The sequence below is a fragment of the Ascaphus truei genome, chromosome 2 (genome assembly GCF_040206685.1).
Source record: "Ascaphus truei isolate aAscTru1 chromosome 2, aAscTru1.hap1, whole genome shotgun sequence".
Lineage (NCBI taxonomy): Eukaryota > Metazoa > Chordata > Amphibia > Anura > Ascaphidae > Ascaphus > Ascaphus truei.
The window spans coordinates 132,431,427-132,445,546 of record NC_134484.1 but is presented as its reverse complement, the minus strand read 5'-3'; the positions used below and the strand labels follow the sequence as shown (position 1 = coordinate 132,445,546).

General features: G+C 41.4%; 1 protein-coding gene across 1 annotated transcript in view; it reads right to left on the bottom strand.

Annotated features, from left to right (window-relative positions):
* Window positions 1-13,387, bottom strand: part of NPC1 (NPC intracellular cholesterol transporter 1) — a 69,878-nt gene extending 56,491 nt beyond the window's left edge. Inside the window, exon 1 of the mRNA XM_075585047.1 lies at window positions 13,116-13,387. Within this exon, the coding sequence (XP_075441162.1) occupies window positions 13,116-13,187 (72 nt within the window). The 5' untranslated portion in view covers window positions 13,188-13,387. The remainder of the gene's footprint in view (window positions 1-13,115) is intronic.
* Window positions 13,388-14,120: the final 733 nt, after the last annotated feature.

Here is a 14,120-nt window from a genome sequence, read left to right as displayed (position 1 = left end):
TCCATTATATTTTTGCTCATATATTGCACCTTGCACTTGCTACTAGGGACCAGCGCCAAGGAGGGCTAGTTTTTTTATTTTTAAATGCTTTAATCTCTCTCAAAACAAGTAAAACCCGTTTGAGAAAATGCAGGAAAGTGCAGCCTGGGCTTGATACCCCCAGCCCACCGGACGGTGCAGCCTGGACATGACACCCCTAACCCACCGGACACTACAGCCTGTCTGGACACAATACCTCCAGCCCACCAGGCAATGCAGCCTGGACGTGATATCCCCAGCCCACTGAACATGACACCCCCAGCTCTGCTTGGGGTGTAAGAGTATAAGGCTGACCTCTGATAATTAGCAGTGATAAGTTAATTTGTCCACGTCTGATCAGCAAGTGCCTGGCAACTTAACTGATGAAGGCCCTTGGTGGGATCCTTCTGGCAATGTCCATGCTGTGTGTTTTCGGTTATGTTGAGATGGTAATAAAATGCTGTGGCAGCCAGCTCTTTGCACTTTATTACTGTGAATAAAAAAATATATACACTAGACTAGAGCTATTCCAGCATTAATTTGCAGTGTGCGCCATTTCCTCTGATCTATGCTATAAAAACAGATGTGGCTCATTACACTTACTGAGACAAATAGTAACACTCCATTCCATGTGCCCTCAACAGAACTATATTCTCTATCCAGCATTTGTCTGCTTTGCTGACCGTAACACAGGTCATATCAGCGGACCACAATAACATGCAAAGCTAGCAATGTACCTATACTTGGTGCTACAGCTGCTAACAACTTTATTACTGTGTTTGGCAAATACTTAGGTTTCACCATTCCTAATCTCTAAAAGTTAAACAGCTTTGGGAGATTAAGATATCAATCCCCTAATAAAATGCACAAACACGCTAGTAAAACATCAGTTCTAGACATTTTACTACTTAGAAGCTTCACAAATAGGAAATCTCTGAATTGCAGTATGATCTAGAGAAATGTTAAATACTTCCTTTTTTTTCCTATGAACTTTTCTGCGTTAAAAAACACTCATTGTGATCTATAAAAATTTAGCGGCTTACATCGCAAACGCAATAGTGAGCAAACATCAGCATGGAGGTGTCGCAAAGAAGAAAACGGGAATACTTAAGAGAAAGGCAGAAAAGTACAAAATATTCAACACATATGCTACCCAACTCACAGGATCACACACATAGCAAACAGGCATGCAGGGGGCCAACGGATGAAAACCTATTAGCACAACACCAAATATGAAAGTTTAAAGCTTTATACTGTACATATGCTCACTTATACATATGGTGTGTATCACTTGCATTTAAACAAGCTTGGTGCATAGCACCTGCAATTATTGTTCACTACACAGGAATGAACGAACTTTGCCAAATGTTGAGTATGCTTTCGCATGAGCAACATAGGTTTATAAGAACCGAGTAAAAAAACGGGAAAGTAATTCTATTGAGACGTTTTATGTAAGAAACGAACGAAAGCAAAATCTTTGCAAAACCTGCTCTTACTCATTTCACAACAAAACGATCACACTGAAAGATAAAAGTGGAAGCAAGACCTAAACTGCTTTAGTTATTAGAGACACACACAAAATGCAAATGTGCTCACGGCACAAAGGACACGTCACCATAATTAGTGTCATCTGATTTTCTTACACACTTGGTGAAGTATATGGCACACACACTAAACAATGCAGTCTTTATCTAAAAAAAAAAAAAAAATTAAACCAAGACACAAAGAGCACATTTTCCATGCATTAGGGGGGGGGAGGGGGGGAGATATTTAATCACTGGTGTGTCCGATTCCCTTACCATTTACAGAAACAGCATTAAATACAGGTCAAAGAAATTCTGCAGCCAAAAAACGAGCCTAACCTAGTACTGTACTATGTCTGCTGAAGTGGCAATAATGTGAAATAACATTCCTATAGTACAGGGGTGCGGCAGTTACAGAGGCCCCGCGCTTCCCCAAAGGCATTTAAATGTCGGGGGATCACGTGAGGCCTCTGTAATTCCTTTACCTTGGTGTCCGGCGACGCATCGCCATGGCAATCCGGTTCAAATGACGCTGTGGGCGGGGGGGGGGGGCACGCGAGCAGGCAGGGGGGAAGTTTGTGCACCTCTGCTATACTATACCTGTGTTAAAACTTACTATTTATTAATAAACAATTAAAATGTGTTTATTGCAGCAATAATGTGAACCAAGGTAATTAAAATTATTAAATTAAAAACGGAGAGGTTAACTGTGTACCCAATAGAAACTGACAGTGTAGGTCAAAACCACTATTATCAATTAGAGTGTCCCACATGAAGCCACTACAGGTCAAACATATGTAGGGCAAGCTAAGCGTTACCACCTAGTACGCTGGCTATATCGGAGAGGTCTGTTGCCTAATTCCTTTCAGAGTGTTTCGGAGACTTCATTAGGAAGCACAACACTCTGACTACTCCTCAATCTTTGCATGGTTCATGGTTCATAGTACAAGACACATACTTTGTGATCATGCGACAACTGCTATTGCTCACCATGACAGACCCACAGGCTCACTAAATTTTGAACCTGACGGTCTGGCACAAATGTGTATGTATACCTGATCTATTACTGTATCCACTTGGCAATTCGACCGTACACATCAATACAGGTTACACCCTTCACTACCATCTAGGAGTAGCTTTCAAACGACATTAAATTGTAGCAAAATCACTACCACCTCTAGTATAATTATATAGTTGTGGGACACTCTAATTGATAATAGTGGTTTTGACCTACACTGTCAGTTTCTATTGGGTACACAGTTAACCTCTCCGTTTTTAATTTAATAATTTTAATTACCTTGGTTCACATTATTGCTGCAATAAACACATTTTAATTGTTTATTAATAAATAGTAAGTTTTAACACAGGTATAGGTGATCTCTTGTGCGGCGTATAGGGAGCTTTTCTTCATCTTTTTGATCAACATTAACCTCTTCCCTGCCAGCACCACCTACGTACTTTATTGCAGTTTTTGTTCCTATATCACACAGGTTATAATATTTAGGTCTTCCCTCCTTTCACATTAGTATAGTGCAAGGTGCACACATTATGACCTTTTGGTCATTTCACCCCCCCTCTGCTATACTATATACAATGTTTAACATATGTCACCTAATTCCAGATACGTTTAAAACTTTTCAATTTTAGCTCAAAAAGCATGAAAAATATAGGCCATATACTTCTGTCGGAGATGTAACGAAATATTTTTTGCAAGAGTACTGAATTATTTTTTTTTTTAATTAGCCTTATAGTGTTAGCACCTTTTAATGTAAATAAATACATGGTGATATTCTTTTTTTTTAAATATATATTTTTTCTTCTGCAAATTCCAATGACAGCCGATGTCCCCACACTGTGGTTGAGAGTTCAGCCAACGCTTTCACTCTGTGGCAGCAGAGATGTTAAAACCTTATCACTTGGAAAAGGAACAGCCAAGCAATTCCAAAACGGGAGTAATCAGATGAAATATGAAGTAGATCTGCAGAGCCTTTTTAAAAATGTTACCATTTAGTTTTAAGGAAATTCTTTATATCATTCTTTTCTAAATAGAACAATGCTAGAGGATTTTACAATTGACAGATGCAGTCAACATAGAAATAGATAAGCAAAGGCAATGAATAAACATTGCTACAGCTGAGTAAGTGGAACAGTAATTTTCCATAAATTAAAGCCATTTTCATTATGGCCTTGCTTGGGTGAGGTCTATAGCCATTTCCACAGGGTAAAAATACAAGTGACCCAAAAGCCAAGTGACCTGAGGCATTTAAACCAGATAGTGTATGAATTGAACAGCTCATAATAAAATAACTTCTCTTAGGGCAAAGTCTTTTAGACAACTGATGTGGGAAGCAGCATCCCAATGAGGGAGACTCGCTATATACAACCACAAAGGCTTCTTTCACCGCTTCCAAGTCAATTTTCCCCCTAAATAGATCAACTGGTCCATTAAGAAAATAGTTGAACGAGTATTCAGGGATGTTAATAGGAAGATCGACAAGTGTGAAACGCATAGGGTGGAGCAACGCTGGCGTTTGGAGGATCACTATGGTGTCACTGGACTTTCTGGGGGTGCTCTCAGCTGAGAATTGGTTCCTCTGCCTCCGGGTGTTATGTTAACCTCTTCCGACGGGAACAGCCGTGACAGTGGGACCGTCAGTGGGAGAGCAAGTGCTGCGTCTCTTCCAGAATCGGACCCTGGGTGGTCTCAACACCTGCATTTTAGCTCTGATTGGTGCCTGGATGGTCACACGTGTTGGTCACTCTACATAACCACATCGCTTGAGCCCCTAACAGAACATGTGAGTGTGATTATTCATCTATCACAGTCATTGCAATTGTTTTTACAGTATTGTACTATTTTTGCATTCTTTTGTCACAAGATTTATTTGCGCTCCGGAATCTGTGTCACCATTTTCTTTTGGACTTGGATTGTGTCCTTTTCAGGAGCAGCACCATCTCCAGGGATTCTATATTATAAATTGTCACTATTTTACTATAAATATGACTTATTTACCTGTCACCACTGAATAAGTGAAACGTGCGCATGGTTTTTCTGCTTATGTTAATAGGAAAGACAAGTACATATACACATTCAAATATATGATTGGGTTCACAGCCAAAGATCCAAACCTAGCCCTCTTACACTTTTCAGACAGTATAAAGCCCCTCTCTTCATTGTCATCAAGTACCAAACAGAATACAAATTATAGCCTTAGCCAAGGCACACATGACCTGTCAAGGGTATCAAATTAAAGCAGAGTAACCTTGTGGTTAAGGCACTGACCTTCAAAGTGGGAGACACCGATTCGAATCCATGCCCCAGTGACCTTGGTTCATTAAATTGTATTCTTGTATCGGAAACGTCTTCAAATGAGACTGCATTATGCTATTAGTAAAGCACTGCATACACTTGCACGCAATCATAATACTAAGGCGCATTATCACGGACTGAGACCATCTTACAGACAAGTAGTTACAGATTCTCATGGAGAATGGCAGTAATTAATTAGAACGATCAAAATGAGTCGGATTGTGAGAAATCTAAAACATATTACGGGAAATCTTTTTAGCCCCAACAGCACATATCTAAAAAGGTTCCATTAAACACACAAAACAAATGCTCATTTAAAACAGCACTCTAGGTCCCCGCTGCAGCACCTGCTGTGCACGTGCTGCAGGGACAAGAGTCGCCCCTCAAACATAGATGCATCCGAGTGGAAGACGGACCAATGATACAACTACCCACGGAGGCATAGGGAAATTAAGAGATTTGCCCCTGATCAGAAAATAAGTGGCTGAGGGTAGAAATTAACACCCCAAAAGTTGTGCGTTTAAACCAGACCACCTCCTTTGGATAACCATGTTAGGTGCTGCTGGATTTCGGCATAAAATAAGTCAAATGGACATAAGTAAATAAAGATCCGTTATCTGTCTGTGGGTTCAGCCCAGTAGGTACGTGATAGATAGCAAGTGCTTGGTTGAGCTGTTTTAGGTCACACATCAGGGTTCCATCGTCAGTAAAGCACAAACAGAGGAAACTGAGCTGGGGCTACATCTGTATACCCCACACTGCAGTAGAAGTCACTACAGAAAGGTTAAGACTTTTTGCCAAGGGATTAGGCAATCACTATCAATCAAAAAGGGCAAAGAAGTGGCCACGCAGAAACACTATGCAGCAGACAATGGGATCTTTACTAGTCAGCAATGACTGCCGGGCACATGACAGTCAGCTGGGCTATGACTAAATATATTCATTTCATGCAAGGCAGGCAATGCTCTCACACAACACGTGTTCTGCCGTTGATAAATGCACTAAATTAAAATCAGTGCTAGTTTTTCATTCTGAGATCCATTTATCAAGGATACTCCAGGTTTCTCTTCTGTTCAAACAGAATACGGGCTTGTAAAACAGACATCGGTTTCCAAAATCTTTAAGTATTTCTCAAAATCTAAATTGAAGTTGGCTCCAGTGAACCAACTACTGTACTTCCCCATATACAGGAATGAAGTTGATTAAGGATGGAGGTATTTGTACGACAGTTAAAAAGCAGATGTTTGAGGAGTAGGGGAAAAGTTGCTCGAGAGACTGTACACCAAATAGATTGTGAGCTCTTTGGGGCAGGGACTCCTTTAGTGTCTGAAGCACTTCTTCCCATTATGTGTTTATATCCCGTGTATTACTGCTGTGAAGTGCTTTGTACATTATGGCGCTATATAAAAATATACATACACCACCCCCCCCCCCCCCCACACACACTTTCTTCCCTCAGTTTTTGCTTTGATTTACCTTTTTATTTATGTACCACAAGCTTGTCAAAATCCTTAATAAAATAAAAAAATAAAAAGACAAAAATGTAATAAACATTTTCTTGTTTTAAAAACAGATAAACTCCATTTCACAATAATTACATCATTTTTTTTTATCAAGCAATGGTTTTAATCACTATCATTTATTACTGGACCCTTTGGGCACTGAACACAGCATATAGCGGATTTTGCAGAAACAAATGAGTGTTTTGTGTTCCTTCCTACCTAAAGTAGAAATACCACTTCCTCATTCTGATTTATTTATTTTATCCTAATTGTGTGCTTTTGCCCTAATTTTTTTTTTTTTTTGAACAACTGGAGGAGGATAGCGACACTCCGAATCACTGGTTCTAGAATATAAAAGGGCAGTCACACCATAATCCCAAGTACTCCAACGACAAGGATAGCTTCATTACCAGACAAGCGGCTTTATCTCCCTCTCTACGCAAGGGATATGATTTGTGGCCTGTAGTTTGTAGAATGCATTAGTGATTAAGCACCTGGTTTTTTATTGTCATTTAGAACACGGCAGGAGTGAGCAATGGAATAAACCAGATCTGGCAGGAACGGGTGGAGACAAATGCTTCTGGCCAAAGTTCAGTGATACAGTTTTGAACATTCTAAATGTTCGCAACGTCCCAGGATTATACTTGGAATATGCTTTTCATTGATATACAACATGACAGGGTAGCAATGAGATTGTAGGAGATAGGTGTCTGTCCTATGAGAATACACATCCTTTTTTTTTTTTTTAATTTAAAAAAGGAAGTATTTTGAAATCTTTTAAACATTAATGCTTTCATGGTGGGCTTTTCATATTTCCCTCATCACTTTCGTAATGTGACCGTATGTTGAACCTCATGTGCAGGAGCTTCTTGCCACTCAACTTATTCACAATTTATTATGATGCAATTAGTAACCAGACAGCTAAAATGGTCTAATTATCTGAATTATCTGAAAAGAAACGCATACAAAAAACTATTTGTTTATTTCCCCAGTGAAAAATGATTTGCAAGTACAATTTTCCCTTTAAGGGTGCGGCCCGCTGGCGCTCAAAGCATGCGTGGCGGGTGTCCTGCGTCTGCTCGCGCGCGGGGGGAGGGGCGGCATTGCCAAATTTTGAGCGAGCGGGAAAGTATAAAATTTTTATTTACCTAGGCGCATCGCGTGTGTGCACACGCATACCCGTCTGCGCATCGCGTGAGTGGGGACATACTAAGGCAGCAGTCCCCCTAAAGTTGTTACCGGAAATGGGGCTGGTCAATCAGAACTGTTCATTTTGTGTTCACTGGGCAAGTGTTCTTACCCATAACTGTCGATTAGGAACCAGGGGGTCCCTGGCAGGCCACAGATAAGCACCATAGGACCTCCAGGTTCAGGCAAGTAAAAAAAAAAGATAGATAGATAGATAGATAGATATATATATATATATATATATATTATGTGACAAACGCCCCTCTTTTGTAGTGCTGACGTCTGTCTGGGTTCTTCCCGACACAGTCTTCTAGGGTTAATTATACAACAAACAGGATCATGCAAAGTATTGTGCTGCTTAACTCAGGCTTCTGCCTGCTTTATTTTCATCCAATTAAGGTACTGCAGCTTTAACATGTGTAGGTTAGAGGTACTCAGATACTTTCATTCAGCAGTTCACACATTTCAGTGTTACAATATTTCCCACTCTGTTATTTCAAGAAATAAAACCAAAATCATATAAGCAAATCCTATCCCTTTCAGGGATCTAACTACACATCAGAATCAGTCTCTCTAACAGCTGCTGGCCAACTAAACTGGTTCCCCAGCTTAAAACAATGCTCTCTCATTTAGGGACACAAGATACAGCACAGTCTTTTAGCAACAGCAGTAATCATTTGTTTTGTCTTATCTGTTCGTGGGGTCCAGGCAAATCCTCTGGTACTGTCATACGTGGAGAGGCCGTCAACCTCGATACTGGATGCAGGAGAGTAGCGACACCCCCAGCCCCCAGGCTCCAAGGAGAGAGAGTGAAATGCAAAACCTCCCTGCTCTAAATACCTGTGCATGTGATTAGAAGAGCAGGTGAGGGAGAACTAGAGCCATTGTAATCTGTGGTCTGGATTTTCCATCCAGCTGCCTGAGTTAATGGGAAGCTGTGGAACGGATCATTAACTATTCCTGCACTTTCTGCTCTAAAATGGGGCAGAAAGCTGCCTAACATCTTTGGACTATGTCACAATATATATATATATATATATATATATATATATTGTGCGAGCGGCTTTAAACCCTTCACTGCCAGAGTTGCCATTCTGCAATATCTTGCTTTTTAAAAGGAAACTAGTTGCATTGCCAAATATGTATTTTTTGCTTGGTAAATGAAACTGTCCTTGAATGCACTAAAGCAAATACTGTAGGAAGGCGGCATATGCACGGCTATTAAATGCAGAAAACAAAGGTTACATTCCTGAAGCTGCTGTATAACTACAGTAGCTTCACAACCCTGAACTCCCTAGGCTGTGCTCTCCTTTAAAATCGTTAGGTCACTTCCTAATGAGCTGCTCAAGTGCGGACCCAACTCCAATGGACCAATACAAAGATCTAGCAAACCATTGCACCTTTATCTCTACAGCCCTCTCCCGTTTCAAACCTCTCTCACTAATCTTTCCCTACCTATGGAACGCTCTTCCACTCAATATTCATTTAGCACCTTCATTGTCCACATTGAAAGCCCAATTGAAAACTCGCTTCTGAAAGAAGCAGTTCAAGCCGCCGGTTAAAAAAAAAAGAAAGAAAAAAAAATACATAAAAAAAAATTGCATTCGATCTACACACAAACGTGATTAGCCAAGTTGCCGATTAATCCGTTCTCCTGTGATCGATCGGCAAAGATTTGGCTCGGGGGTTCACTAAATGGCTGTAGATGCAGCAGAAGAGGACCAAAGATGCAAAGTTCTGTGGGGAAGATCATGTGACCAGGCAGTCACTAGATACAATTGGTTCACTGGTAGAGAGAGCAGGGCTCAAAAAGAGGGGGTGTCAGAGCCTGTTTCAGAAGAGGAAGGGGATGCGACTATGTAAATGGTTGCTACAGAGACAAAAAATGCTTGTTACATCATAATACATTAAAAATGTCTTTAAACTTTTTTAAAATGCTACAAGTATTTTCTTATAGTACAGAACTGATTTATTACCAAAAACACACACAGGATATTGCTTTAAGTGCAGCTTTAAAGGCTTAATAATGCACATATACGCTGTGTCTTGAAGTCTCCAAACAAACCCAGCAGATTGTCAGCTCTTTGGGCAGAGCCTCCCTGTGCCCTGTGGGGTCATTATCCCCTTTGTTTGTGCTTTATCTTTTGATAAGCGAATACATGTGGCATGTAGTGAGTTGAGAGATTGCCCCACCAAACATTCCTGCCAAGTTACAGAGATTCAAGTGCAGAAAAACGTAGCAGATTTTGGTATTTGAATATAGGGGCGCAATACATTACCTAGAATGATGGCGCGCTGCATAGCCCTCATTATACAGTTCAAATGTAAAATAACTTAAAGGATATGTGGCGTATATTATAAGAAGGGAAAATGCACACATTATTCAGTCTGTGAACAAGGAATTAAAGTTAGAAAGAAAAAAAGAAGGATACAGCGAGGCAACATTTCGAAAAATACCCCTTTCTTCAGATACTGAAGTGCAGGGGTGCGCAAACTTTCCCCCCTGCATGCTGTCCACCCCCCCTTACCTTAGCTCCGGCGGCAAATGACGCCGCATGTTCATGTGACGTCACGCTGCCATGGTAACATGCCGTGACCCCAAGGCTTCATCGGACGCCACGTCGCTGGAAGCCAAGGTAAGGGAAGTTACAGAGGCCTCGCGCTATCTCCGGCATTTAAATTTAAATGCCTTGGGGAAGAGCGCTGGGCCTCTAACTGCCGCGCTCCCCTCTCCCCCCCCTCCCCCCTGGAAAATCTCACGCACTCCTGTCCTAGTGGTTACCACAATATTGTCTACAAGTAAATGTACATCCTGATCACTGATGTGTGGGAATTACATTATCCTTTTGCAGGACAAGATTTGTTACAAGAATAGAGAGGAATGAAGGAGTATGGATCTGTAGAAATAAAGAAATACATAACTACATGTTTGTGACCATTGGTATTCAGTATCAATATTCAACCATGGTACAGTACCTATGAGGTCCTCTCAAATATAAAGCATTTTAAAAGACAAAATATTGCAATAGACAATTCTTCTCCATTCCCAACTCAAGCAGACACACCTGTAATAGACCTCCTGAAACCTGTCTGCTTGCACCAAGTACAGCAAATGCATAGTTTGTACTGTAGTCATAGCTGATAATGTTTAACAGCCAACCCTTCCTCTGAAACAACTTGACAGCATGTACAGTATCAACAGTATATATACAGGCAGTCCTCGGTTATCCGACGCAATGCGTTACTCAAAATGGCGTCGGATAGCGAAGCGTCGTAAAGCGAAACCCGTTTTCCCATAGGAACACTGTTTAAATTAAACGTTCCGTTCCTGAAGGCATTTTTAATGCTAAAATACACAAAATATTTTACTCAAACAATAAGATTATGCTGCACACACATACATTATGATGTAAAGATCCTATTTATTGAATCCAGAACTGTATAATAAAACTGTTAGACATGTTTAAAGGCATAAATATACCACAAAACCTTCACACAGACTGATCTGGATGATTTCTCTGACTGCAGCTTTCTGATTGACATAATGTTGCAACTTTGCAAAGCGTCGTAAGAGCGAAGGATAAGCCATTTCGGCGTCGTAAAACCGGCCATAGGGATGCATTGTTCAGCGTCGGATAAGCCATTCGGCGTAAAACGAAGCGTCGTAAAACGAGGACTAACTGTATTCGGGATTTCAGAAACTACTCAAGAGGAATAACTATGAAAGACCAGGCAAAATAAGATTTGCTACGAGTTTGGGAACATTTTTGAGAACATTTTAACTCCCGTACTGCAGCGCAGAGTTGTAAGCACTTCCAGCAATAAAAGAGATTACATTGATGCATGTGCATACAGAGATAGCAAGAATGGCTGCACACTTCAAACATATACATATATACGTGTGTGTATACACACACACACACACACACACACACACACACACACACACACAAACGTATTGCTATGAATTACAACGTGGTAGGATGAGGCAGTACAACAACATGCACATGTTCATTGCTGGAGTCATGTAACAAGCACAGGCTCCCCATCTACTACTGAAGATTATGCATAATCCTTTCAAACACACACCGCTAAATACTATTTGGGATTATGCACGTGACGCCAGCACACACTGGATTACAATAACCAAAACGAGGGGACTCTACCGCTCAGCCTAGTACGAATAGTAATAACAAGATAGAAACAGGGTGCTATAGGAAAAAACTAACACTTATTAACAGGGTGGGTCCCAAAAGAACCCGAAAAAGTTCCTATATCTAGCACTCACTGTGGTAAACAAATGGGTGAGTAATTACTCAATGGGATATAAATATCCCCAGCAAATAAATGAGGCTATCCATCAGCTGACACATCATACATATATGTCCACATAGGACTAAAAGTGAAAAAACAATACACTTTTAATATACATAGAAAATCACTCCTGCACATACAAAGTTTAGTGTACTAAAATCCTTTACTGCTGCGCCACCTCTCTCAGGTTATAGTTGGCATACTTACCATTTACCCCATATTTCCTTTTGGGGATATGTATTATACTATATTTTGGTTGATTGATGTGTATGCCAATTGACTTAAAGGGGGCGCCCACTTCCTGGAGATTTTAGTACACTACACTTTGTATGTTCAGGAGTGATTTTCTATGTATATTAAAAGTTTGTTTTTTCACTTTTAGTCCTATGTGGACATATATGTATGATATATGTCAGCTGATGGATAGCCTCATTTATTTGCTGGGGATATTTATATCCCATTGAGTAATTACTCACCCATTTGTTTACCACAGTGAGTGCTAGATATAGGAACTTTTCGGGTTCTTTTGGGACCCACCCCGTTAATAAACACACTGGATTACATACAGTTTGGGATTATGCACGTCACGCCAGCACACACTGGATTACATACAGTTTGGGATTATGCACGTCACGCCAGCACACACTGGATTACATACAGTTTGGGATTATGCACGTCACGCCAGCACACACTGGATTACATACAGTTTGGGATTACGCACGTCACACCAGCACACACTGGATTACATACAGTTTGGGATTAAAAACTGCCCCATTGCAAATAATTTAGAAAAACACTATTTTGAATATCGCCTATCCCTGCAGCACAGAATGAGTGAAACCAAGGTTTTAATAAGATATTTGATATGAAACCGTAGTTGGTTTTGTGTGTAGGATAACATGAGTTATATTAGGACCCTTTATATCACCAATGCATGGCCCACACAGAAACCCCCACATGCTTTAGCCTCTGACCACTGTGCAGATGTGTACTATATAGCCAGGGCACCCCACATACCCTCCATCTGCACCTACAGCACTCAGCAGGTACAGTACATGATTGCGTCTTCTGTAAGAACATCTGTAACTATTACACACAGTTTTGTGTGTGTGGTAAACTGCATAGATTGTAAGACTCCCATAGGGATCGCTTGGAAATACCTTCATCCAGCACAAGTAGAAGAACAACAGTGGTACCTATTATATACCCACAACATGTTGGCAGTTGTGACGTAACAGGGGCACACTCACACACACTTACCTCCCTAGCATGGTTAAGAGCTGTAACGAGGAAGAGGGTGAGCAGAGAGGACAGCCTGCAGGCGGTCACCATGGTACAGCCCGGGGCAGGGAGAGGTGCTCCTGCAGCTGGCTGCACTAGTCACAGAGAGCCTGCCCGTGCTGTGGTTGGATCCCGCCCTGTGGTGTGAGCGGAGACAGGAAGCCGCTTCCTGCACCGTATCTGCCTTCCCCTCCCTCACTGTGACACTACATCACCACTCACACCATAGGAAGCCACCATGCATTGCACAGGCTCCTCCTCTTCCCTTTCCCCCAGAAAACACAACATACTCATTACCTCTTCCTGCCATGGTGCGACCTCAGCCACCCATGTGTAAAGTACATGTGAGGACGCGGTGTTTGTAATGGGAGGTGTGATTATAGCCTCAGCAGCACTGCCCTCCTCCTCCTCCTCCTATGCAGCATGAAGCTTGTAGCCACGCTCCCTGTGCACCTGACTACAGGATAGTATTAATGTGAAAGCGCTTCTCAGAGAGGTGTGGGAAGTGTCTTCATTTGTCACTCGCATTGTGTTAAAACCATTTTTTTTTGTTCAGGTGGAAACTTTAAAAGAATTACAAATTTTTCTGCCGTTTATGAGAGTACATATCCCTCTAAGAGAGAGTTGGCCATTATAATTATTATGCATAAAGCATTTATTTGGTGTGACAGACCCATCATTAGAGACATTAAAACTGGTAACACTTTAGTGTGTCTGTCACTGGAATACAGGAGTTTACAGCCTTTGAAGGCATTCTTAGGCCTCGGGCCGCGCTGATCAGCGCTCCTGCTCTGTCTCGCCTGCTCAAACTGGAGCTTTTTTGTGTCCTGGCAGGTGAGGCAGTGAGCACACTTTGGGGACGGTGCATAGGCGGGACGGGAGGCAGGGCTAGTCCCTCGCTCCCATTGGATGTGAGCGGTCACGTGACCGCTCCTCCGCTTCCCTGAGCGCCAAATTTTAAATTTGCCTGTCTCGCCAAAATAC